General features: G+C 46.9%; 1 protein-coding gene across 2 annotated transcripts in view; it reads left to right on the forward strand.

The window, feature by feature from the left end:
* The window catches only part of LOC146835421 (complement factor B-like), a 687,940-nt gene that overhangs the window by 190,240 nt on the left and 473,259 nt on the right, over nt 1-24,441 (forward strand). The window contains exons 8-9 of one of the 2 annotated variants that reach the window (XM_085602982.1): nt 10,001-10,132; nt 10,515-10,604. The exons of the other annotated variant lie outside the window; for it this stretch is intronic. Of the exons in view, the coding sequence (XP_085459108.1) occupies nt 10,001-10,132; nt 10,515-10,604 (222 nt within the window). The remainder of the gene's footprint in view (nt 1-10,000; nt 10,133-10,514; nt 10,605-24,441) is intronic. 2 annotated transcript variants of the gene reach the window in all.

A 24,441-nucleotide genomic window follows, 5' to 3' on the forward strand; every position in this document is an offset into this window, starting at 1 on the left:
ATACTGATTACTTCATGCCTAGTACAGGCAGCGAATGCGCTGCCTATGCGAGACCTAAAGAGGAAAACCGGTAGCTACAAACATCCAGTCTGCCTTTCAATAATGCTGTGTTTCCGGGAAAGGCATGAGTCTGCGATTTTACTGGGAGCACCACATTAACTGGAATAAAGCGAACTTACATGGTATGCACCTGGCACACCCTGTTAAGGATGTGTGGCAGCACAGCCCTCCACTGTTGTTGTCTGAAGATCAAATTTTAAAGTCACTTGGTTATATCAGCCAGAACCATTTTGTTGACAACACCCTGTGGACACTGATCGGTTGCTATAACGATATGTGCCTCCAAAGAACACAACAAAAATTTGCATATAGGTGAGACTATAATAAGTGACCAGGTTAATAGTCGAGGAGATCCACATATTGAAGAACATATCAGGCCCCGTTTGGAGGGCCATGGGGAAAAAGGGCTACTGGGCATCAGCCGGGGGGGCTGTGGTCATTGGCCTCTGATGTCCTGCGTTACTACCTAGTATGGCTGTGCACACTTGACCAAAGGAGTTTGGCACTGTAAGGCAATAGGGAGGAGGCGCAGTAGTTCTTTAGTACCTCTGGGTTATACCTGGTTTTTTTTAGCGATAGTACTATGGCTTTTTTAAAAATCATCAGGAAATATTCCCATCTTCAAATAGGCCATTAAGTGGCTTTGCTATAAATCAATCAATCAATCAGGGGTTTATATAGGGTCTGAAGGCGTTGGGGGAGTGGGGGGGCGGCTCCGGATCAGTCGAAGAGTCAGGTCTTGTTCACAGTGAGCTCGTTCCAGGTTTTGGCTGCGATGTAGGAGAAAGCTCTCCTGCCGGTTCTGTTTCTGCGGATGCTGGGGACCTCTGCCAGGGTGAGATTGGCGGAGCGGAGGTTCCTCTTGGGTGCGTGGAAGGATACTCTCTCGTTGAAGTATATGGGTCCGATGTTGTGGAGGGATTTGTAGGCGTGAGTGAGGAGTTTGAGGGCAATCCTCTTCTCGATGGGGAGCCAGTTGAGGCCTTGTATGTGTTTGGTCATGTGCTCATGGCGCGGTGTCCCAAGGACGAGTCTGGCTGCGGTGTTCTGGATGGTCTTTAGTCTGCGCAGAAGAGTTCTGTTGATTCCGGTGTAGATGGCGTTGCCGTAGTCCAGTCTGCTGGTGATGAGTGCGTGGGTGACGGTCCTTCTGCAGTTTGGGGGGATCCACTTGAAGATCTTATGGAGGATGCGAAGGCAGTTGAAACTGGCGGAGGCGACCGCGTTGATCTGGCGGTTCATGGAGAGGGAGGAGTCAAGGATGATGCCGAGGTTCCAAGCATGGTCTGTAGGGTGGGTGGACTCCCAAGGGCAGAGGGCCACCAGGTGTTATCCCTGGCGGAGGTGCAGGGACCGAGGATGAGGACCTTGGTCTACTCTGAGTTTAGCTTCAGGCAGCTGTCCGTCATCCAGGCTGCCACGTTTTTCATACCTTCCTGGAAACAGAGTCTGGTGTCTTCGGGGTTCTTCGTGAGCGAGAGGATGAGCTAGGTGTCGTTGGCGTAGGATGCGATGCTGAGCCTTTGCTGTTTGACGATGGTGGCGAGGGGGGCAATGTAGATGTTGAAGAGCGTGGGGCTGAGTGAAGATCCCTGGGGTACTCCGCAGTTGACTTCCGCGGGTTTGTATAGGAAGGGAGGGAGTCGGATCCTCTGGGTTCTGCCGGAGAGGAAGGATTGGATCCAGTTGAGGGCGTCTCCTTGTATTCCCGCGTCATGTAGTCCGGCTGCGAGAGTGCAATGTGAAATGGTGTCGAAGGCTGCAGAGAGGACTAGAAGGATGAGGGCCGTGGTGTGTCCCTGGTCATGTAGCATGCGGATGTCATCAGTGGCGGCGAGGAGGGCAGCCTCGGTGCTGTGGTTGCTGCGGAATCCAGACTGGGAGGCATCCAGGATGGAGTTCTCTTCCATGAAGGCGGTCAGCTGGGTGTTTATGAGTATCTTGGTGACTTTGGCCGCAAAGGGAAGGAGAGAGAAGTTTTTCAGATCCGTTGGGTCAGGCTGATAGTTTCTTGAGGAGGGGTTTTACCTCCGCCCATTTCCAGTCATCTGATCTGAGGGAGTCGTTGATGGTGCATTCTTGTTTGGGTGCGATGACGATGGCGGCTCTGTGGAAGATGTGCGGTGGGCAGGGGTCCGTTGGGGCTCCTGAGTGGGTTTTCTTCATGGTAGCAGTGATGAGTTCAACGGTAGCGGGATCCCAGGACGCGATGGTTGGTTTATCTGCGGCGGTGGGTAGGGGGTTGGTGCTCGTCATCGGTTCGCCGAAGTTGTCATAGAGGGCCTTGATCTTCAGATGGAAGTAGGAGCTGAGCTTTTCGCAGAGTTCCTGGGAGGGTGTGACGTCCGTGGCTTTGCAGGTGGGTTTTGTGAACTGCTGTATGACGTTGAACAGTTCCTTGGCATTGGTCGCGTTAGTCTGGACTTTTCTCTCATGAAGGTCCGTTTGGTGTCTCTTATGCACTGGTGGTATTCCTTCAGGGCCCTCCTGTGGTTGTTCCGTGCTTCCATGGTTTTCAGGTTTCGCCAGGTTTTCTCTAGGCGTCTGCAGAAGCGTCTGGCTTCATGAAGTTCTGTGGTGAACCAGGCGGCTTTCAGCGGGTGTTGTTTGGAGGGGGCAGAGGGGTGCGAGCTTGTTGGCACAGCGGGAGACCCAGCGGGGAAATTCCCTGGCTGCTGCGTTGGGGTCGGTCGCGGCGATGGGGGGGCATTGGCGAAGGGTGGTGTTGAGGTGCTCCTCTGTGACCTTGCTCCAGTTCTGTCATGGCGGGCGTAGGGCGGGTTTGAGTGCGGTCGTGGTGTTGGAGGTGAAGTAGACGCAGTGATGGTCAGTCCAGAGGGGCTAGGTGGTGTGGCAAAAGCAGATGTTTGTTCCTCCTGCGAAGATGGGGTCGAGGATGTGACCCGCTCTGTGGGTGGGAGTGTTGACGAGCTGCTTCAATCCTAGGTTGGCGAGGTTGTGTAGGAGAGTAGTGGAGTCGGGGTCGTTGCCGTTGTCGAGGTGGCCAGGACTATAGCCTGCATAACGCTGGGAAGACAAGGGTCTCAGGGGAAGCCTGATTTCATTTTGGCCAACAGGTATTGAACAGATTCTTGTTTTAGAGGAGTAAACGTGGCAAACTTTAGGTGGTCTTGTTTCTTTTCCTCTAACTTCTCAATCCCAATCTTAGGGCTATCTATGATGGCCTCTTCAATTGACCTTACCTCTTCAATAAAGAACCTATTCAGACCATTGGAGAGTTCTTGAGAAATCCTGTAAGATAACTAATTCTGTCTATTAACGAGAGGGTGCTCATGATATTAAAGGTTTCTCTCGGGGGTTTCCGCTTCACAGACCCTTTTAGAAAAGTAGGTGAATTTTACTTTTTTAAATTCTTTGTAGTGTATCAGAGACTTCTTAGAATTTACATATTTCATCGTTTGTGCTACAACATTTCCTCTCCATGTGCCTTAGGCACAGTTTAGCTTCTATTAAATCCGTAGAAAACCAAGGGGCAGGTGTTCTTTTGCTTTTCCTGCTGCTAATATGAGGAGCTCACTCATTTCCTATCCTATCAAGTCAGTTAATAAAAACTTGAACTACTTCATCTGGGTTGTTTCTAAATGTAGGTTTAGTTCCTCCGAAGGTCTCTATTATTATTCTGACCAATCTTATCCCACTTTCTGTAGGAAATTAAATCAGATGTCTATTATTTTTTTAGGAGATAATCCCACCTGAATGGTGTGGTGATCACAGCAATCACAGGGTTCTATAGTGCAATTCTCCAGTTGGACATGAAAAGACCAGAGAAGGTCATGCATCTGATCTTTATTGTGCTTAGGTTTTTTATATGTTGCGTTAGTTTATGCAAATTCATGAGCTCCATAAATTGTTGGCCTTTTGGTTTGTATCAAGTTCATCCGCCCAGTAGTTAAAATCTCCTACAATAACTAACTTATTATGATTGATCAATAAAGAACACACCATATTTTAAAATAATGTTGGAAAGCCACTCATATAATATAGAGGTCGGTAGACAGCAAGGAAAGTAAAAGCCATTTTACCGGACACTAAGTTAAGCAAGAAAAGATCCATGTCCTCGATTGACTCAACCGTCAACTTAGTGACCACTGTGCATTGTTTTACTATTACAGCCCATCCTCCCCAATTCTCACTAGGGGGCGATTTGTATTCAGTACAAAATATTTCTCTGGTATAGCCGCCAAGAGCGACAGGGTGGAAGTGTCCATTATGGCCGGGCTGTTGATTGACCGCCGCAGACAGGCGCACATAGGCTTGCCTTTGGCTCACCAAGCGCAGCAAGCGTGCTCATAATCCTGCCCTGGCACATCTAGAGCGCTAACCGCTGCAAAATGGAATGCCCTTCCTGTTTCCCTTGTTCTTCTTGCCTAAATCTTAAACACAGTTAAAATTCAAAGTTCACTTTGGTAAATACAGGGGAACAACCTTTACAAAGCAGTCATTACATCGCACTACATTTTTAAAGCAGTCACTACATCGCAACATCCTTTACAACGCATGTCACTACAACGCATCCATTACATTGCATGTCACTGCAACGCATGACACTACATCGTATGTCACTACAACACAGGCATTACATCGCATGTCATTACAACGCATACCATTACAACGCATAGTACCCCTAGACTATCCAACACTTACCTTACTGTTGCACCCCCTGGAGTTAGAATAGTAGTCTTTACCCCTACACTATCCAACACTTTCCTTAAATGCAATGTAATGGTATGCGTTGTAATGGTATGCATTGTAAAGGTATAATGCGATGTAATGGAATGCGTTGTAAGTGTAGTTGTAAAAAAATTGTTGTAGTGGTATGCGATGTAATGTACGCATTGTAAAGGATGTTGTGATGTAAAAATTGTGTTGTAAAGGCATGCGTTGTAAATGTATGCGTTGTAACATCATACATTCATAAATATAAGACTAAATTTTAACGTAAAAGTAAGATAGAAAGTCAATATAACTCATCCTTTTCATGAATTGTGTAAAGAGCATACAAGTGACATCTCTCAACAAGCATTGGCATAGCCAATAGGTCTCGCCTTTGGGACCTTATAAGTATTTAACTATGCAGCACAATATCCTTGGTGCAAAATCAGCTGTTGCATGGCTAAACACTTATAATTTCCTGCTGTATTTCTCTCCCTGCAGGCCTCCCTAAGACCCACTTATCTCCTTTGAAATCTGTCCTCCACTTGGCAGCACGTTTCGTCTACATGGCCAAAAGAAATTACCATATCACGCCTATGTTGATAACTCTTTGCTGGATTCCTATTGAAGCTAGAAACATATGCAAGACTGCTTGTATCACCCATAAAGCCATTCACAATTCATCACCCTCTCTACCTAGTAAGTAAACTAAAGATACCTGGTGACTCTAGACCTTCACGAAATACTGAAAATCTGCTGCTCGAACCTTCAAACAGGAGAGGCTTATGGCGCAATCTTTCTCAATTAATGCGACTAGAATTTGGGAATCACTACCTCCAAATCTTCGCACAACCGCATTTTTCCGGATCGATCGTCAAAAAGGACCTTAAAACTCTCCTCTTTCAAAGACATTTTTCTCAATAATCTCTCCTTGCCCAAGCTCCACACCAGATATGCCCTCACATTTAATGGAGTGACCCAGACTGATACATGACACTGTCAAGTTATAATGACCTTTCCGCTTCAACTCTGTAAATATGGTTTTGTGTAACCTTAATCACATTAAATCTTTTAATTATGCAATTTGTAATGAATAGGTCATTTGTAAATACGTAACTCTCACCATAGTAGCTATAGGTACCGTCGCCTACAACTCTGTTATACTCAGTTTCTCATGTAATGTTCTTGCCTCTTTTGTAAAGCACTCTGACACTTTTGGGTAATATCCACACTATATAAAAATGCATAAATAAATGAATCAGGGAATGGTGCCGGATTTTGATAAGATGAAGACAACCTTCTGAGGGGCACAGGTTAGCACCGGACAACATTTTTTTCAGGATATAGCACCAGGTACGATGAGCTTTTTTTGAGAGTAGGCAACAAGCTGCACTGAAAAGCAGCACTTTTTGGTAGGGGTGCAAGGAGTGGCACGAGGCGTTTGCAGGGTGATGCACCGGGTAGGTTCGAGCTGGGGACTGCATGGGGCAAACGGAGGTAAACCTAACCTTCACAAGGATACTGACCTGCACAGGTCTGGAACAGCAATTTCTTGAGATGCACTGGCGAGAAGCAGGCTACTTTTGGAGGCGATAATAAACAGCGTAGGCTGACTACAGCCCTGTACGGCAGGGATGGCGCTTATGTGCAGGGGATGCGCTTAGCCAAAGATGGGGACCTGGCAGCCCTGTCAAAGTCTGGCTTACAGTGCAAACTGAATACTATTGTAACAGGTTACGGGGAACCTTGCAGTCTCTTCATGCGGTTCCCAATGGGCGCTGTGACTCACCAGGACGGGCAGTCGAAAAAGGGCTTGGTCGGAATAGGGGCTCCAGCCATTTTGTGTACAAACCACTCAGCCAAAATCAGAAGGCACGTCGGGAAAGGACGCTTCACCAATGGCAAAGGCAGTGTGGCGCATGCGCACTTTCAACAGACCACTGTAGCGAGTACATTTCAGAGAGGAATGAAAACAAGCACGAAAGTGAAAGTTCATTGAGGCACGCATGGCTTAATGAGCCTCGACAGAAACCCACATGGTGGCTGCGCGCGTGCACGCTCGTGTGAACGCAAGCACTAGGCCACCAAAAGCCTGTGGCAGCACTTTGAAAACCCACACTAAATTTCTCGCAGAGCAGCGCATGTGCTGGCTCAACGAGACCTAAAAATCGGCTTCACAACCAACTGAACGCATCCTCTCACGGGAAAGCGCCCGCTAGGCAAGCGTGTTTTCTAACCCTGTCCCTGGCATGTCTAGATTGCTAACTGCTGCAAGCAGGCACTCCACTGCTCATTTCCTTCATGCTTCTTGTCCAAATCTCAAACACAGCTCAAATTCAAAGTCCACTTTGTGGTAAAAACAAAACTGAATTGTAATGTGTAAGTAAGACAGAAGGTCGATAGAACACACTGACCTTTTAACAGAATTACATAAAGTGAATACAAATTAAATCTCTCAATAATTTGCTTCACAAGCAATTAAACATACCCAGTTCAGTAATGATTATGCTGAATAAGGTACAATCCACTCGTTCCATTCTCACCACAATGCAATTAAGACCAAAACTTAAGACAAATTTAAGACAAAATCCTAACTTAAATTTAATTTAAGTTAGAATTTTGTCTTAAGACCAAAATTTAAGACAAAATCCTAACTTAAGTTTACCTTAAGTGTAACTTAAGTTAGGATTTTGTCTTGAGATCAAAACTTAAGACAAACTTAAGACAAAATCCTAACTTTACTACTCCTAAATGCCTTTTTTGAATACCGAAAGTCGCAAAGTTAGGATTTTGTCTCAGATTACTTTTATGAAAATTTGCTTGCCACTACTTTAAATTTGTGTTGGGAAGTGCGCTTCTATAACAAAGTCAGTCATGAACTTTCAGAGATGGCTTCCTCTTTACTAGACATCTAGCACTCTGATAGTGAGGATTAACCTGTAAGGAATTATGGTGTCATGCATTGCGTTGGTCCCCATCGCTCAATTACACAAGTCTATTGCAGGAATATCTGACCAAACAGTAGTCGCAAGAGGAACAGGATTGGGAGGATTTGATGTTAGTAGAGCTCAAAGTTTAAAAGTATTTTTTGCAGGGTTGGAAGCACCCATGCCTGGCAACAAAGCTCAGTGTCAGTGGTCCCCTCTGGAGAGGTTTCACCACATTGGCAATGGCATTTTCAACCAGGCTGCGTATCAAGCCGTTCTTAATTTGAACAGACAATGTGACCATCATGTACTACATTTAAAAGCAGGGAAGAGCACACTTGTCACGGTGGTGACGAAACGCGCATTGGCGGTTTCTCATGTTCTCTACAACAAGGACTGGACTACTATTCACATCATGCAACTGCAACAATCGTCAACTGCCAAAACCTCTCCTCTAGGTCTCTAAATATCCAGTCTTTCAGAATGCACTATTTGATCGACTGGTCCAGGACATTTGCATTTGTTTACCCCCTCACTTCCAAAGATCTCTTATGCCGTGTACAAAAAAATGCAAGCGCCAATGACACTCATAATCATGGTTCAAACATGGGCCCATGGACCAGGGAGCTCCCTTTTCTAGGCAATGGACATGCATCCACATCAAAGACCTCCATTACTTCCAGATTGGCCCAGTCTGCATCAACGCCAAATGCTCCATCTCAAACCCAACTCCTTTAATCCAATGATTTGGCACCTGAGGCCTTAGAGTGAGAGGTTCCCACATCTTAAAGGAAGCTATGCAAAGCATTTCACAAGAGTATGGTTTGTAGTTAAATGGGCTTGTCAGGTAGTTAACTCCTCAAATCATCAACCCTCTAATAGTTCAGTATTTTACTTTCCACTTTTTGCCCTAGGAAGAGGCCGGGATGGCATACACATCTCTATGTGGTCACCTAGCAGCACATGCAGCATATCTTCAAACACCAGTCTGTTGTTCATACCTTACCATTAAGGACTTTTGAAGGAACTGTGTGTTAACGAGAGTGGCATCTCTCTATGCAGTGCCAGCCTCACGTAAGACCTCTATGTAGTCCTCACTAGACTAATTGATGCACCATTTAAGCTGCCCTATTCTTGTCCTCTTCGATTTCTCTCCAGGTAAGTGGTTTTCTTGGTTGCCATCTGTTTCCTGCTGAAGCTACCAAATTTCAGGCTCTGTCACTCAGAGAGCTATTCATATAGAGTCATATGGACAGGGTAGATGCTAATTATGCATTCTCGCTATCTGCCAAAGCTGCTTTTACCTTTCTGTGTGAGTCAGTCTGTTGATATGCCAACTGCCTGCTACCCCTAGCCCACATTTGAACCATAAAAAGGGGACATAATAGCTTTCCTAGGTAAATCACCATTTCAAACCTGACCAAGTGTTCCACACCTAGTTACCCTGAAGGAAAAAACAGGCACAAAACTTGATTGCTCCTGGTTTTACCACGACCGCTAAACTCCAGATGAAGAGTTCAACTGGGACTGTCTTCAGGATAAGGAAGCACATTGAGTAAACTCTCTTTATGCGCCTCTTGGAAGCAGATGTTCTTCATTTCATGTTGTAATTTAAATAGACACCACTGGTTGTTACCCAGCCTAACCAGAACATCTGAAACATATCTCACACAATGCTGTTTGAAGTGATGTCCCTCCAAGTGTAAAAGAACTCAGATGTGCTCATTCTCAATGGAGTGCCTAATGGGGATGTGAGGGAGAAGAGACACTGGGATTTGGGGAGGTTGAGACTTTTCCAAGATCTGTGGCATGAAATGCTGATCCTCTTCAAGATGTCTCTACTATCAAGTGTGATATCATGCGTGTGCAGAGTGTGCATATCAACAGCATTCTAGATTGGACTTGAGGCGTTGAATCAGTAAAGTTCCATGTGACATTTGCATTGGAAAGACAAAGGCTGAGGTGCTACGAACCATCTCACCACTCGAGGTCACATAAGAGGGTAAGGCATGAGTGCAATCACGGTTGTGTGGAATGTGTGATCATTATCTGTCTCACCACTAGGTGTTATTATGGATTAATAGCCGGTCAAGAGCTAATTCCTAGAATATCTGATTATAATGGTCATTTGTATGCAATGTGAGGGCTTATTTATAGTAGTGAATTATGTCACAATAGGTTTTACATTCCAAACAGACATTGTCAAGCAAGGGGACATTCAAGAGCCATTATTGTTGGAGCTTGTTAATGATGAACGATTGGGTAAGAGGTCGAGCTCTTTTCTTTTCACTGGATGCCCCTTTGAAGTACACACCTGAGTCTGTCTCTCTATTCTGCAGAACACGATGACAAAACGGGCATGAACACCCGTCGTGCTATCGAAACTGTTTACGACATGATGATGCTGCACTCACAGCGCAACCCCGACAAGTTCAGTGATATCCGGCATGTGATCATCCTCATGACCAACGGTAGGTCCCATCTACTGATATATCTTAGCCGCTGTGCATCCCTCCCTAGAAGGGATGGCTCCACAGGTGGTAAGTCACTTTGTGGAAAAGACAGAAGCTGGTGAGGAAGTCTGAGGTAAGAATACGGCAGTAGGTAATTTGGTAGAAGAGGCCAAGTTTGGCTTCCGTCTTTGCTTCATCTAAACATGGTCGAAAGTTCTGGTTTAAATACTGTGCAATACTTAGCGTACCCTCCTCAGGCACTAGCCTGTAGCAAGACTGTATTCGTATTGTAGTTATTGTTCTTTGGGACTTACAAATCACATGCAAGTCTATGAATGGAATCAAGAATTGATGTCACACTGTCAGTGCCTCCATTGTATAACTATTCCCTTCTTTTTAGGAAAATCCAACATGGGAGGAGACCCCAGAATTTCCATGTCGAGGATCCACGACTTCTTGAAAATCGATGAGGAGAGAAAAGACTATCTGGGTAAGAAAAGCAGGGTTGTAGCCAAGAGGATCAAATGCCAACTGCGCCGTTGATGTGCAGGGACCCCAGGTTCTGGGATGTACGCAGTCATCATCACCATTAAAATCTTTATTCAGCTTGTGTCAAACCATACAAGAACACAGTACGTAAAATCCATCAATAGGTAAGAAATATATCAAAATCATTAATCAATAGAACAGAATATATACAAATAGCAGAATTTGGGATTCCAGATATAGGGTTTAACAAAGTGACACATGGATTAAAGTATCATTACCCTACCATATTCCTCAGTCCTACTGCAGCCATTATAAACTTGTGTGCCATCAGACAAATATATTCAGATTGCAAATGATACAGGGCTTCTAATATTCAGGGACCTAAACAATGGTGTAAGGTATAGTGTCCTAGGCACGGTATACAGCTGACAGAAGAAGAGAAAATGGAGCAAAGATTGATTGGACTTCTAATCACATGGACATGGCTCAAGGCCTCAATCAATATATACATGTCTGGGGTGTTAAACTAAAAGATGCGCTATATTAAATTTAAATCTTAGCAGATAAAGATGCTGATAACGAAGCAGTAATAAGTTCAGATAAGGCTCCATACGATCAGTTGTTACTATTAGATGATGGGCAGTCACACTTTTTGCTAAACTCTTGACTTTTTCTTCTACGTCCTTGCATAGAAAAAAACTCAGCTTTTAATCATTTTTTTTGATAGGGTGGTCATATCATGTGGACTACAAAAACATTCCGACCTCCCGAGCATAGTAAATTGTTCCTTGATTTACCTTAGCCTTGGTACACGGTGAGCATAATCTAGTTTTATACTCACCGTGATTATGCCCTAGTTCAGGAGAGGTTCCTGCTTGGATCAGACAGAGTGCCACACTTGAAGAGGGGCTAACATGACACAGCCCTCTAGATATGGTAGACCCAGTTCAGCATGTCAGGCATAAGTAGGGACAGTGGTAGGAACGGATAAGAGTCTCCTCAGAAGCACTTTCTCACTGACCTGTAGGTGCAGAATGTTGACATGCCCCCAAGTTCCTGCTCCATACATAAAAACAAAGCAGCAGCGGGCCTTATGGTGGGATCATCACATTCAGAGGCCTTGAACTGAGCTTCCCCTCAAACCCAACAATTGCTTGAATCGTTTTGTCAACCTGAGACTTTCTAACCCACATAAGGTGTCACCAAGTGCATTTGGAGTCAAAAAGGTATCCCCAGGTACACAAATAATGGAATAAATGTTTAGTGCCGTGAATGAAGTGGGATTTTTGGTTGCTCAGAGGACGTCCACAAATCATAGTATGAGACTTAGCTATGTTAGTCAAAAGACCAAGGTCACTCATGAGTTATACACATTTATTTAACAGCCTCTGGAACCCCATAGCTGTTCTTGAGATTAGTACAGTCATCTGCATATAACAATGGAGGATTCTTCTAGGCCCCAACCTAGTTGCATCTGCTTCCACAAGCAATAAACTGGCGTCCAAATCGTTAATGTACAAGCAAAAATCAGAACTCACTCCTAACGCACCCCTCGATTAATCCTGATTGGGGGGTATATTCCCCTTTAGTCCCATACCTAATACAACCCCCCGTCACATCTTCATGTAATTTAGCTAACAACTTGACCAGTGGAACCGCCACCCCCATATCTAGCATTTTCCTCCAGAGTGGCCCTTTATTAGCACAATCGAATGCTGAACTCAGGTCCATAAACGCTAAGTGCAGGCGGCCCGTCTGAGCCAGCATGTATTTGTTTAGGAAACTGGATTTTTGTTGCAGTTGTCCACCCACTTTTTGCCCCCTTTTTAGCTATTGGATGATGATTTATGACTCTGGCAGTGCACTGAGACCTGCTAACCAGACCTCAGTGCCAGTGCTCCTTCCCTAAAACAAGGTGATGTCTGATTGTTCTAAAATTGGCCAAGGACTTCAGCACCCCTGTATGTCCTTAGCAAATGATACCCCAGGTACTTAGGGCATGGGTACTAAAGAGGGTCCCTAATATCTTATGCCACCATACGGGACCCACACGCAAATTTCACACAGACTGCCATTGCAGGCTGCGTGACATGGCGCAAACCGTGTTTTAAAACATGACATGGCACACTCCTGTGTGCCATGCCAAAGTCACTGCATGGACATATGTAAGTCACCCCTACAGAAGGCCTTGAAGCCCTAAGGCAGGTACCATTATAGCACATATGACGACATATATGCATGAGTAGATATGCCTCTGTAATGTCTAGTTTCATTGCTGGATATTACAAGTGATCAGTGAAGCCATCTCAAGGTATGTACTGGGCACTGGTCAAAACAAGTTTCTCTGCTAAATAATGGCTTCACTGAAACCTATGGTGTTTGGTATCAGACACCTCATATAATGAACCCACGCTGATTCCAGTGAAGGATTTAATACAAACACCCGGTGGGTGCCTTAGAGGTACTCCCTTAACCTTACTAGTCCTCTAGCGTGCTGGCTGACTGGTCCTGTCCAGCCTGCCACCACAGATGAGTTTCTGACCCCTTGGAGATGAGAGCACTGCTCTCAGAGGTCGGAAATAACGCCTGCTCTGGCAGGAGGTGTTTACACCTCCTCCAACAGGATGGCTAGTAAATGAACATAATTAATTGCATACAACAGGGACAACCCTAGAACCTGAACCAGGGGTAATTATCAATGTAGTCCAAACAACGGTTCAAGTACACCACTTAGGATTTTTTTTTTTTTAAAGTGAGAAAGAAAACATTCAAAAATAACAATCAAGACAAAGAAAATGTATATACACCACCAAAATATTGGGCTTCTGCTACACACAATACCCATGTACAAATAATCTTTACAAATATAGAAAATAAATGTTAATATTATCAAAAAAAGCAAAACACATTTAAATATAATAATCGGGGCGCTCATAGAGTTACACCAACGGTGTTACAATTGTGAACATTGACAGGTGTAAACAGATATTGGCTGAGGGAAAATCACAAAAACAGGTTTCTAAACAAAACAAAAATACACAACAAAAAGAATGGTATCCTCATTCATTGAAGCCACAATATTGGGGTCGACGGCGTTTCAATCCTTTAAATGATTCGAGGGTCATCATCAGGACAGAAATATGAATTTTGAAGAGCGTCCACTTTAGTTCCATAAAAACTTCTCAATCTACATAAACAGGCAGTCACCATAAAAGATATATGGGACACAATAGCATTCGTAGCCTCAAATACATAGAGGCAGATACATAATCTGCTGTAATATCAGAGAAATCATAATAATAAAGCCATTTCTAAAGCGCCCGGCTGCACTAAAAATAGTGTGTCCCCGCGCTGGATTGTTGCTGTGTCACAAGAGGCATCGAGTTAGAGAGAGCGAAGTAGAGGTCAAGAAGAGAAGAGGAGATTAATTGGGTGGGAACAGGTGAGTTTTAAGTTTAGCACGGAATCTGGTTTCTGAAGGTTCCATACGGAGGTCAAGTGGTGGTTCATTCCAGTGCCTGGGAGCCAGGTACCTGAAAGAACATCCACCCTTTCTGGCTCTACGAATGCGGGGGAGTTTGAACAGCATCGCTCCGGAGGACCTTAGATTCCGGGTGGGGCGGTAGATAGTAAGGAGCTTTTGCAAGTATCTTGGGCCTTTTCCATGGGCGATGCGGTGCGTGAAGCATAGGGCTTTGAATTTAATGCGTTCCTTGACCGGTGGCCAGTGGAGCTTTGTTAAAGCATTCTTCCCAGATGCTCTACGGGGCAGGTTAAGTACCAGGCGGGCAGCAGCGTTTTGGACGCACTGAAGTTGGTGTAAGCCTACTTTACTTAAGCCTAAGAGCAGAATGTTGCCGTAGTCAAGGTGGGGTGTGACTAAGGCATGGACGAGAGTTTTTCTGGCATTGATGGGGAGCAGGTCAAGGACTTTTCGGAGAGTTTTTAATGTACTGAAACACCTACCTGTAACTTTGCTAACCTGAGACCTGAAGGAAAGATCAGAGTCGATCATTACACAGAGGTTTCTGACAGATTCGACGGGAGTGGGAAAATTTCCTAGTTCCGCGGGCCACCACATGTGCGACCAGGCATTTGGGGATTTTCCAACGACTAAAAGTTCTGTTTTATCGCCATTTAGGCGCAGGCAGTTGTTATTCATCCATGTTGCCACAGATGACAGGCAATTGGAGAAATTAGTGGCGTCTTCCGTGTGGTCAAGCGTGAGCTTGATCATCAGTTGGGTATCGACAGCATAGGTGACAATATCCACCCCGAAGGCTTCAACCATATGGGCTAGGGGTTCCATATAGAGGTTGAACAAGGTGGGGCTCAAGCTGGAGCCCTGTGGAACCCCATGGTTCAGCTTGCGGGGGGAAGATTTAAAAGGGTGGCAGTGCATTTGGAAGCTCCTGTTATCTAGGAAGGATTTTATCCAGGCAAGGGCGGATCCCTTCACTCCCATGTCAGAGAGGCGAGACAGCAGCGTTGTGTGCATCACGGTGTCGAAAGCTGCACTTAGGTCTAATAAAACCAGCGCTGCTGTCTGCCCTTCATCCACCATCTGTCTGAGGCATTCGGTGGAATAGAGGATGGCTGACTCCGTCGAGTAGCCGGCTCTGAACCCCGATTGGGTGGGGTGGAGAAGGGATTCCTCCTCTAGATATGTCGTGAGTTGCCCGTTGACCACTTTTTCCGTAATTTTCGAGCAAAAGGGGAGAAGAGAGATGGGACGAAGATTTTGAAGTTGGGAGATGGGGGTGTTAGTTTTTTTTTTTCAAAGGGATGACTTGGGCTGTTTTCCATGCATCAAGCACATGGCATTCTTGGAAAGAGAGGGTGACGATATGAATAATCTGGTCAATCATACTTTCCAAGACTCCCTTACAGCGTTTGGGGGGGCACACGTCCCAGGGGGAGCCAGATTGTATGCTGTAAGCAATATTCAGCAATTCCTGTCTCTCAGGTACTTTAAAATATGTCAGACAGTGTTTAGTGGAGAAGTTATCTCTGACTTCCACATGTTTGTTGTAGGGATCAATGTTGTCTGTAAAAGTGGCATAGATTTTATCAATCTTGCCAACGAAATGATCACCTATAGAGTCACATAACTCACTGGAGTAGGTGTCATGCGCTTCGAGTCTGGTTGGAACCGTTAGCTCTTTGTAGATAGTAAAGAGTTCTCTGGTGGGGTTGTCGGCAGATTCTATTCTACCCTTGAAGTGGGCGCCTTTCACTGTTCTTATAAGTTTGTGATATTTATTTAGTTCTGTGCTGTAAAGTGACTTACCTTTTTGGTTGTAATTTTTCCTCCATTGTCTTTCCAAGTTTTTGCATTTAACTTTGGCTATTTTGAGTTCTTCGGAGAACCAGGGGGCATTTTTAGTGTGTCTTGCGGGCGGTTTGTGTGTCCAGGGTGCTACCGTGTCTAACGCGTTGGACACCCATCTTTCGTAGCTATTCCACGCCTCCTGTAAGGTATTGCTAGGGGGTGGGGGTTTTTCAAGTAGAGCAAGCTTAAATATCTCCTGATTAAATTTTTTCCAGTCTCTACGTTTCTGGGGTAGAGGTTTGTTAGATCTGGGTTCTGAGGAAGTACTTTCTATTTCAAACGGGATAATGAAGTGATCTGACCAGATGGTTCTGATCGGGGGAGAAACCTTAACACCCTACCAATTGGCAAAGATGGGATCGAGAAGATAGCCTAATTGGTGGGTGGGAGAGTTGGATTGTAGGTTAAGCTCTAGGGCCTTTCAATGCTTCTGCCACATCTTGTGCCTCCCTACAATCAGAAATATCGAAGTGAAGGTTTAAATCCTCTAGAATAAGAAATATTTTATATCGAAGTGCCGGCTGGGTGATCAGTTCTATGAGATGGTCACCGAACTGAGCTGCCCCTCCAGGCGGGCGGTATATGAGTAGCCCGTTGATGATGTTTTTGGTTCCTGCTTTTATTGTGAAAAAACCTCCCTCGCTATTAGGTAGTGAAGCCTTCAATAAGGTGCATTCTAAATCTGATTTATACAGTAAAGCTAACCCCCCACCTCTCTGTTTCTGTCTATCTAATCTAAGTAAGCAATAGCCTGGAGGGGTGGCATCGAGGGTTTCGGGTGACGAGGTTACGTCTAGCCACGTCTCGGTAAGAAATAGAACATCAGGACATCTCTCCGTCAGTAGATCATGTATCTCTATTTTATGTTTCTTCAGAGATCTGCAGTTTAGTAACAATATTTTTAACTTGGGTATCGCCGGCTTTTCCTTTTTCGAGAGTTGGAAGGTGTGATTGCAGGTTTCACAGACGAGGGGTAAAGAGTCCGCTTGCGAGGTATGATAGCAGCTGTATTTAAGTGTCCGGCATAGAGATAGTAGTTCTTGTTTAGTATAGTGTATCTCCTGTCTGTGGGTTGCCAGCAAGTCAGGGGGTGTAGGAAAACCCAGGGGTCTGGCCCCTAGCCCCGGTCGGTCGCGGACGGGCGCAGACGGGCATGCCTTTGGCGCGCCTTCGGCGCGCTCGCGCCATCGCCCTAGACATAGCGCGAGAGAGACAGACGCTAGAACTGCTCCCTACACTACACCCAAGATGGCGGCAGCGTCGGGAAAACCAGCTGTAAGCAGGTAGCCTCACCGCTTAAAACACCACTCACTGGGTTTAAAACAGGATAAAAACAGGTAGAGCTAAATAAAAGCACTTAAAAGCCCAGTTTTCAATGGCCCCAATTCACAGTAAAAAGCACAGTAAAATTGTACAGATTAGAACCGCTATAGATTTTGTAAATAAAAACAGTGGTAAATCTCACCAACAAAGCAGTGAGCACTTCCCTCCCACTCTCGGCTCAAGCCTCAAGGGTGGCAACGCTGCGCGCTCGCGCCATCGCCCTAGATATAGCGCGAGGGAGACAGACGCTAGAACTGCTCCCTACACTACACCCAAGATGGCGGCTGTGTCGGGAAAACCAGCTGTAAGCAGGTAGCCTCACCGCTTAAAACACCACTCATTGGGTTTAAAACAGGATAAAAACAGGTAGAGCTAAATAAAAGCACTTAAAAGCCCCGTTTTCAATGGCCCCAATTCACAGTAAAAAGCACAGTAAAATTGTACAGATTAGAACCGCTATAGATTTTGTAAATAAAAACAGTGGTAAATCTCACCAACAAAGCAGTGAGCACTTCCCTCCCACTCTCGGCTCAAGCCTCAAGAGTGGCAACGCTGCGCGCTCGCGCCATCGCCCTAGATATAGCGCGAGGGAGACAGACGCTAGAACTGCTCCCTACACTACACCCAAGATGGCGGCCGCGTCGGGAAAACCAGCTGTAAGCAGGTAGCCTCATCGCTTAAAACACCACTCACTGGGTTTAAAACAGGATAAAAACAGGTAGAGCTAAATAAAAGCACTTAAAAGCCCCGTTTTCAATGGCCCCAATTCACAGTAAAAAGCACAGTAAAATTGTACAGATTAGAACCGCTATAGATTTTGTAAATAAAAACAGTGGTAAATCTCACCAACAAAGCAGTGAGCACTTCCCTCCCACTCTCGGCTCAAGCCTCAAATCCGCAAGAAATTTTAGGAGATGGAAACCAGACATAGGCTATCAAAGTGCAGTCATCAAATGGCATTGTATCAAAAGTACGCAGTCCTGCTGGGTCAGAGGATGCCAGTCGATCCGTTCAATGATGTATTTACTGTCAACCCGCTCGTCCCACCAGCATACCGACTCTCCTAGACTCCTTCGGTACAAAAGGAGGTGGTGATGGACGGAGCGTCAGAACCAATCAAACACTCACACCCAGTCAACAGATCTGGGTTTGATCCATCACCGTTCTTTAGCCCACTCTGCCACCCCAGTTCAGACATGGCCATATGCAAATCAGTCTGACCCTGTGCCTCATGGGAACAGTCCAGCCCGAACTGCCAAGCCATGCCTTCCCTGGACCGGAAACAAGCTTCCTAGGACCGGTTTCTGGCATTTCAGCCGTCTTCAGCCAGGCTTGCTTGAATCCAGTGGCAAAGTGAGCAAGGGACTCACGTCTGAGCATACCCTGCCAACTTATGGCGAACAAAGCGGTACAAAAGGGGGTGGTGATGGACGGAGCGTCAGAAGCAATCAAACACTCACACCCAGTCAACAGATCTGGGATTGATCCATCACCGTTCTTTAGCCCACTCTGCCACCCCAGTTCAGACATGGCCATATGCAAATCAGTCTGACCCTGTGCCTCATGGGAACAGTCCAGCCCGAACTGCCAAGCCATGCCTTCCCTGGACCGGAAACAAGCTTCCTAGGACCGGTTTCTGGCATTTCAGCCGTCTTCAGCCAGGCTTGCTTGAATCCAGTGGCAAAGTGAGCAAGGGACTCACATCTGAGCATACCCTGCCAACTTATGGCGAACAAAGCGGTACAAAAGGGGGTGGTGATGGACGGAGCGTCAGAACCAATCAAACACTCACACCCAGTCAACAGATGTGGGTTTGATCCATCACCGTTCTTTAGCCCACTCTGCCACCCCAGTTCAGACATGGCCATATGCAAATCAGTCTGACCCTGTGCCTCATGGGAACAGTCCAGCCCGAACTGCCAAGCCATGCCTTCCCTGGACCGGAAACAAGCTTCCTAGGACTACAGGAGGAAGGTCCTTCTCCTACCTGGCCGCCAAGACCTGGAACTCCCTCCCGACTGACCTGCGCCTGACCCAAGACCACCTCTCCTTCAGGAAGAAGCTGAAGACCTGGCTGTTCGAGCAGTAGCGGCACCCCCCCCCCCCCCCCCCAGCGCCTTGAGACCCTACGGGTATGTAGCGCGCTCTACAAGTATCACTGATTGATTGATTGATTGATAGGACCGGTTTCTGGCATTTCAGCCGTCTTCAGCCAGGCTTGCTTGAATCCAGTGGCAGAAGCAATCAAACACTCACACCCAGTCAACAGATCTGGGATTGATCCATCACCGTTGTTTAGCCCACTCTGCCACCCCAGTTCAGACATGGCCATATGCAAATCAGTCTGACCCTGTGCCTCATGGGAACAGTCCAGCCCGAACTGCCAAGCCATGCCTTCCCTGGACCGGAAACAAGCTTCCTAGGACCGGTTTCTGGCATTTCAGCCGTCTTCAGCCAGGCTTGCTTGAATCCAGTGGCAAAGTGAGCAAGGAACTCACGTCTGAGCATACCCTGCCAACTTATGGCGAACAAAGCGGTACAAAAGGGGGTGGTGATGGACGGAGCGTCAGAACCAATCAAACACTCACACCCAGTCAACAGATCTGGGTTTGATCCATCACCGTTCTTTAGCCCACTCTGCCACCCCAGTTCAGACATGGCCATATGCAAATCAGTCTGACCCTGTGCCTCATGGGAACAGTCCAGCCCGAACTGCCAAGCCATGCCTTCCCTCCCACTCTCGGCTCAAGCCTCAAGGGTGGCAACGCTGCGCGCTCGCGCCATCGCCCTAGATATAGCGCGAGGGAGACAGACGCTAGAACTGCTCCCTACACTACACCTAAGATGTCGGCCGCGTCGGGAAAACCAGCTGTAAGCAGGTAGCCTCACCGCTTAAAACACCACTCACTGGGTTTAAAACAGGATAAAAACAGGTAGAGCTAAATAAAAGCACTTAAAAGCCCCGTTTTCAATGGCCTCAATTCACAGTAAAAAGCACAGTAAAATTGTACAGATTAGAACCGCTATAGATTTTGTAAATAAAAACAGTGGTAAATCTCACCAACAAAGCAGTGAGCACTTCCCTCCCACTCTCGGCTCAAGCCTCAAGAGTGGCAACACTGCGCGCTCGCGCCATCGCCCTAGATATAGCGCGAGGGAGACAGACGCTAGAACTGCTCCCTACACTACACCCAAGATGGCGGCCACGTCGGGAAAACCAGCTGTAAGCAGGTAGCCTCACCGCTTAAAACACCACTCACTGGGTTTAAAACAGGATAAAAACAGGTAGAGCTAAATAAAAGCACTTAAACGCCCCGTTTTCAATGGCCCCAATTCACAGTAAAAAGCACAGTAAAATTGTACAGATTAGAACCGCTATAGATTTTGTAAATAAAAACAGTGGTAAATCTCACCAACAAAGCAGTGAGCACTTCCCTCCCACTCTCGGCTCAAGCCTCAAGGGTGGCAACACTGCGTGCTCGCGCCATCGCCCTAGATATAGCGCGAGGGAGACAGACGCTAGAACTGCTCCCTACACTAAACCCAAGATGGCGGCCGCGTCGTGAAAACTAGCTGTAAGCAGGTAGCCTCACCGCTTAAAACACCACTCACTGGGTTTAAAACAGGATAAAAACAGGTAGAGCTAAATAAAAGCACTTAAAAGCCCCGTTTTCAATGGCCCCAATTCACAGTAAAAAGCACAGTAAAATTGTACAGATTAGAACCGCTATAGATTTTGTAAATAAAAACAGTGGTAAATCTCACCAACAAAGCAGTGAGCACTTCCCTCCCACTCTCGGCTCAAGCCTCAAATCCGCAAGAAATTTTAGGAGATGGAAACCAGACATAGGCTATCAAAGTGCAGTCATCAAATGGCATTGTATCAAAAGTACGCAGTCCTGCTGGGTCAGAGGATGCCAGTCGATCCGTTCAATGATGTATTTACTGTCGACCCGCTCGTCCCACCAGCATACCGACTCTCCTAGACTCCTTCGGTACAAAAGGGGGTGGTGATGGACGGAGCGTCAGAACCAATCAAACACTCACACCCAGTCAACAGATCTGGGTTTGATCCATCACCGTTCTTTAGCCCACTCTGCCACCCCAGTTCAGACATGGCCATATGCAAATCAGTCTGACCCTGTGCCTCATGGGAACAGTCCAGCCCGAACTGCCAAGCCATGCCTTCCCTGGACCGGAAACAAGCTTCCTAGGACCGGTTTCTGGCATTTCAGCCGTCTTCAGCCAGGCTTGCTTGAATCCAGTGGCAAAGTGAGCAAGGGACTCACGTCTGAGCATACCCTGCCAACTTATGGCGAACAAAGCGGTACAAAAGGGGTTGGTGATGGACGGAGCGTCAGAAGCAATCAAACACTCACACCCAGTCAACAGATCTGGGATTGATCCATCACCGTTCTTTAGCCCACTCTGCCACCCCAGTTCAGACATGGCCATATGCAAATCAGTCTGACCCTGTGCCTCATGGGAACAGTCCAGCCCGAACTGCCAAGCCATGCCTTCCCTGGACCGGAAACAAGCTTCCTAGGACCGGTTTCTGGCATTTCAGCCGTCTTCAGCCAGGCTTGCTTGAATCCAGTGGCAAAGTGAGCAAGGGACTCACATCTGAGCATACCCTGCCAACTTATGGCGAACAAAGCGGTACAAAAGGGGGTGGTGATGGACGGAGCGTCAGAACCAATCAAACACTCACACCCAGTCAACAGATCTGGGTTTGATCCATCACCGTTCTTTAGCCCACTCTGCCACCCCAGTTCAGACATGGCCATATGCAAATCAGTCTGACCCTGTGCCTCATGGGAACAGTCCAGCCCGAACTGCCAAGCCATGCCTTCCCTGGACCGGAAACAAGCTTCCTAGGACCGGTTTCTGGCATTTCAGCCGTCTTCAGCCAGGCTTGCTTGAATCCAGTGGCAAAGTGAGCAAGGAACTCACGTCTGAGCATACCCTGCCAACTTATGGCGAACAAAGCGGTACAAAAGGGGGTGGTGATGGACGGAGCGTCAGAACCAATCAAACACTCACACCCAGTCAACAGATCTGGGTTTGATCCATCACCGTTCTTTAGCCCACTCTGCCACCCCAGTTCAGACATGGCCATATGCAAATCAGTCTGACCCTGTGCCTCATGGGAACAGTCCAGCCCGAACTGCCAAGCCATGCCTTCCCTCCCACTCTCGGCTCAAGCCTCAAGGGTGGCAACGCTGCGCGCTCGCGCCATCGCCCTAGATATAGCGCGAGGGAGACAGACGCTAGAACTGCTCCCTACACTACACCTAAGATGGCGGCCGCGTCGGGAAAACCAGCTGTAAGCAGGTAGCCTCACCGCTTAAAACACCACTCACTGGGTTTAAAACAGGATAAAAACAGGTAGAGCTAAATAAAAGCACTTAAAAGCCCAGTTTTCAATGGCCCCAATTCACAGTAAAAAGCACAGTAAAATTGTACAGATTAGAACCGCTATAGATTTTGTAAATAAAAACAGTGGTAAATCTCACCAACAAAGCAGTGAGCACTTCCCTCCCACTCTCGGCTCAAGCCTCAAGAGTGGCAACACTGCGCGCTCGCGCCATCACCCTAGATATAGCGCGAGGGAGACAGACGCTAGAATTGCTCCCTACACTACACCCAAGATGGCGGCCGCGTCGGGAAAACCAGCTGTAAGCAGGTAGCCTCACCGCTTAAAACACCACTCACTGGGTTTAAAACAGGATAAAAACAGGTAGAGCTAAATAAAAGCACTTAAAAGCCCCGTTTTCAATGGCCCCAATTCACAGTAAAAAGCACAGTAAAATTGTACAGATTAGAACCGCTATAGATTTTGTAAATAAAAACAGTGGTAAATCTCACCAACAAAGCAGTGAGCACTTGCCTCCCACTCTCGGCTCAAGCCTCAAATCCGCAAGAAATTTTAGGAGATGGAAACCAGACATAGGCTATCAAAGTGCAGTCATCAAATGGCATTGTATCAAAAGTACGCAGTCCTGCTGGGTCAGAGGATGCCAGTCGATCCGTTCAATGATGTATTTACGTCCCACCAGCATGCCGACTCTCCTAGACTCCTTGGCATTTGTTCATGGAAATTAACATGTCAAAGAAGGGAGCTTCAAAGAGCCGGAGGCCTTTGATATGCGAGCCTGGCTTCCCCAGACCTGGAGGATGCCATCCCCTGCCGTGAAGCCATTTAGCACCAGGGCAGACGGGAAAAGTAGCTATGCAGGAGGCGATTTGCACTGCCAGACTGGACACACCTCTAGGGTGGGCAGCTTGGAGTGACCACGAAGATAGGAATTCCACTATCTCGTGTGTGATGGAATTAGGAATTCTGGGACAGGGTGATGGTAACCTGCCAAAGGAAGCAGTCATCTAGGGGGGTGTAGTGATCCCGAGGTTAAGTAAACCATAGGCTTCTACACCTCTCTCCCCTTAACGCCCCTAAATGTGAATATTTAGGGGACCCTCTGACACCAGGAAATCACATCCGTCTGCCTGGAGAAGAAAGAAGGACAAAGAAGAGCCCCCAACGCGAGACCTGAAGAGCAGCAACTGACTTGGCACAAACCATATTGACCTTCCTGCTGTTCCTGACAATTTTAAGGATCCGACTCATCCAGAAAGTCACCTCCAAAAAGCTGTGGAAGAGTGACCCACAACTTCACATGGACAGCAACATCTCCCTTGGAGCAGAAGAGCTGCTTCCTTGCATATATGCAGGCAACCAAAGGAACGAAATGGGAGCATCTACCAGCGCGACCCCGCCAGACCAAACAGCACTGCACACGAGTCCCCCGGGCACAGTTGCTGTGAACTGACGATGCCCCTGATACACAGAGACCATCGAGAGACAAGCCCCCCTTGGACTTCCTCGGAATGTCCCTCAATGCCCCACCTACAGCCTCTCTTGCCAGACAGCAGGAACTGTGAGATCCTCAGACCGTGAAAACCCAACACCAAGAAGCACCACAGCACCGAGGCCCACAGCCCGGGGATAAGTGGACCAACAGTGCCAACAGGGTCCTGAGACCCTCACGATCAGGGCCCACCTTTGAGTTTGGCCGACTGGTCCCCCAGTCCCCACCTGCAGCATGTTTTGAAGTCTCCCCTGCTACTGCTAGTACTTCCCACAGCCCGACCTGCTGGAGAAACCACCACTGCAGCTGAGCCC

This window comes from Triturus cristatus, chromosome 4_2, assembly GCF_964204655.1.
Source record: "Triturus cristatus chromosome 4_2, aTriCri1.1, whole genome shotgun sequence".
Lineage (NCBI taxonomy): Eukaryota > Metazoa > Chordata > Amphibia > Caudata > Salamandridae > Triturus > Triturus cristatus.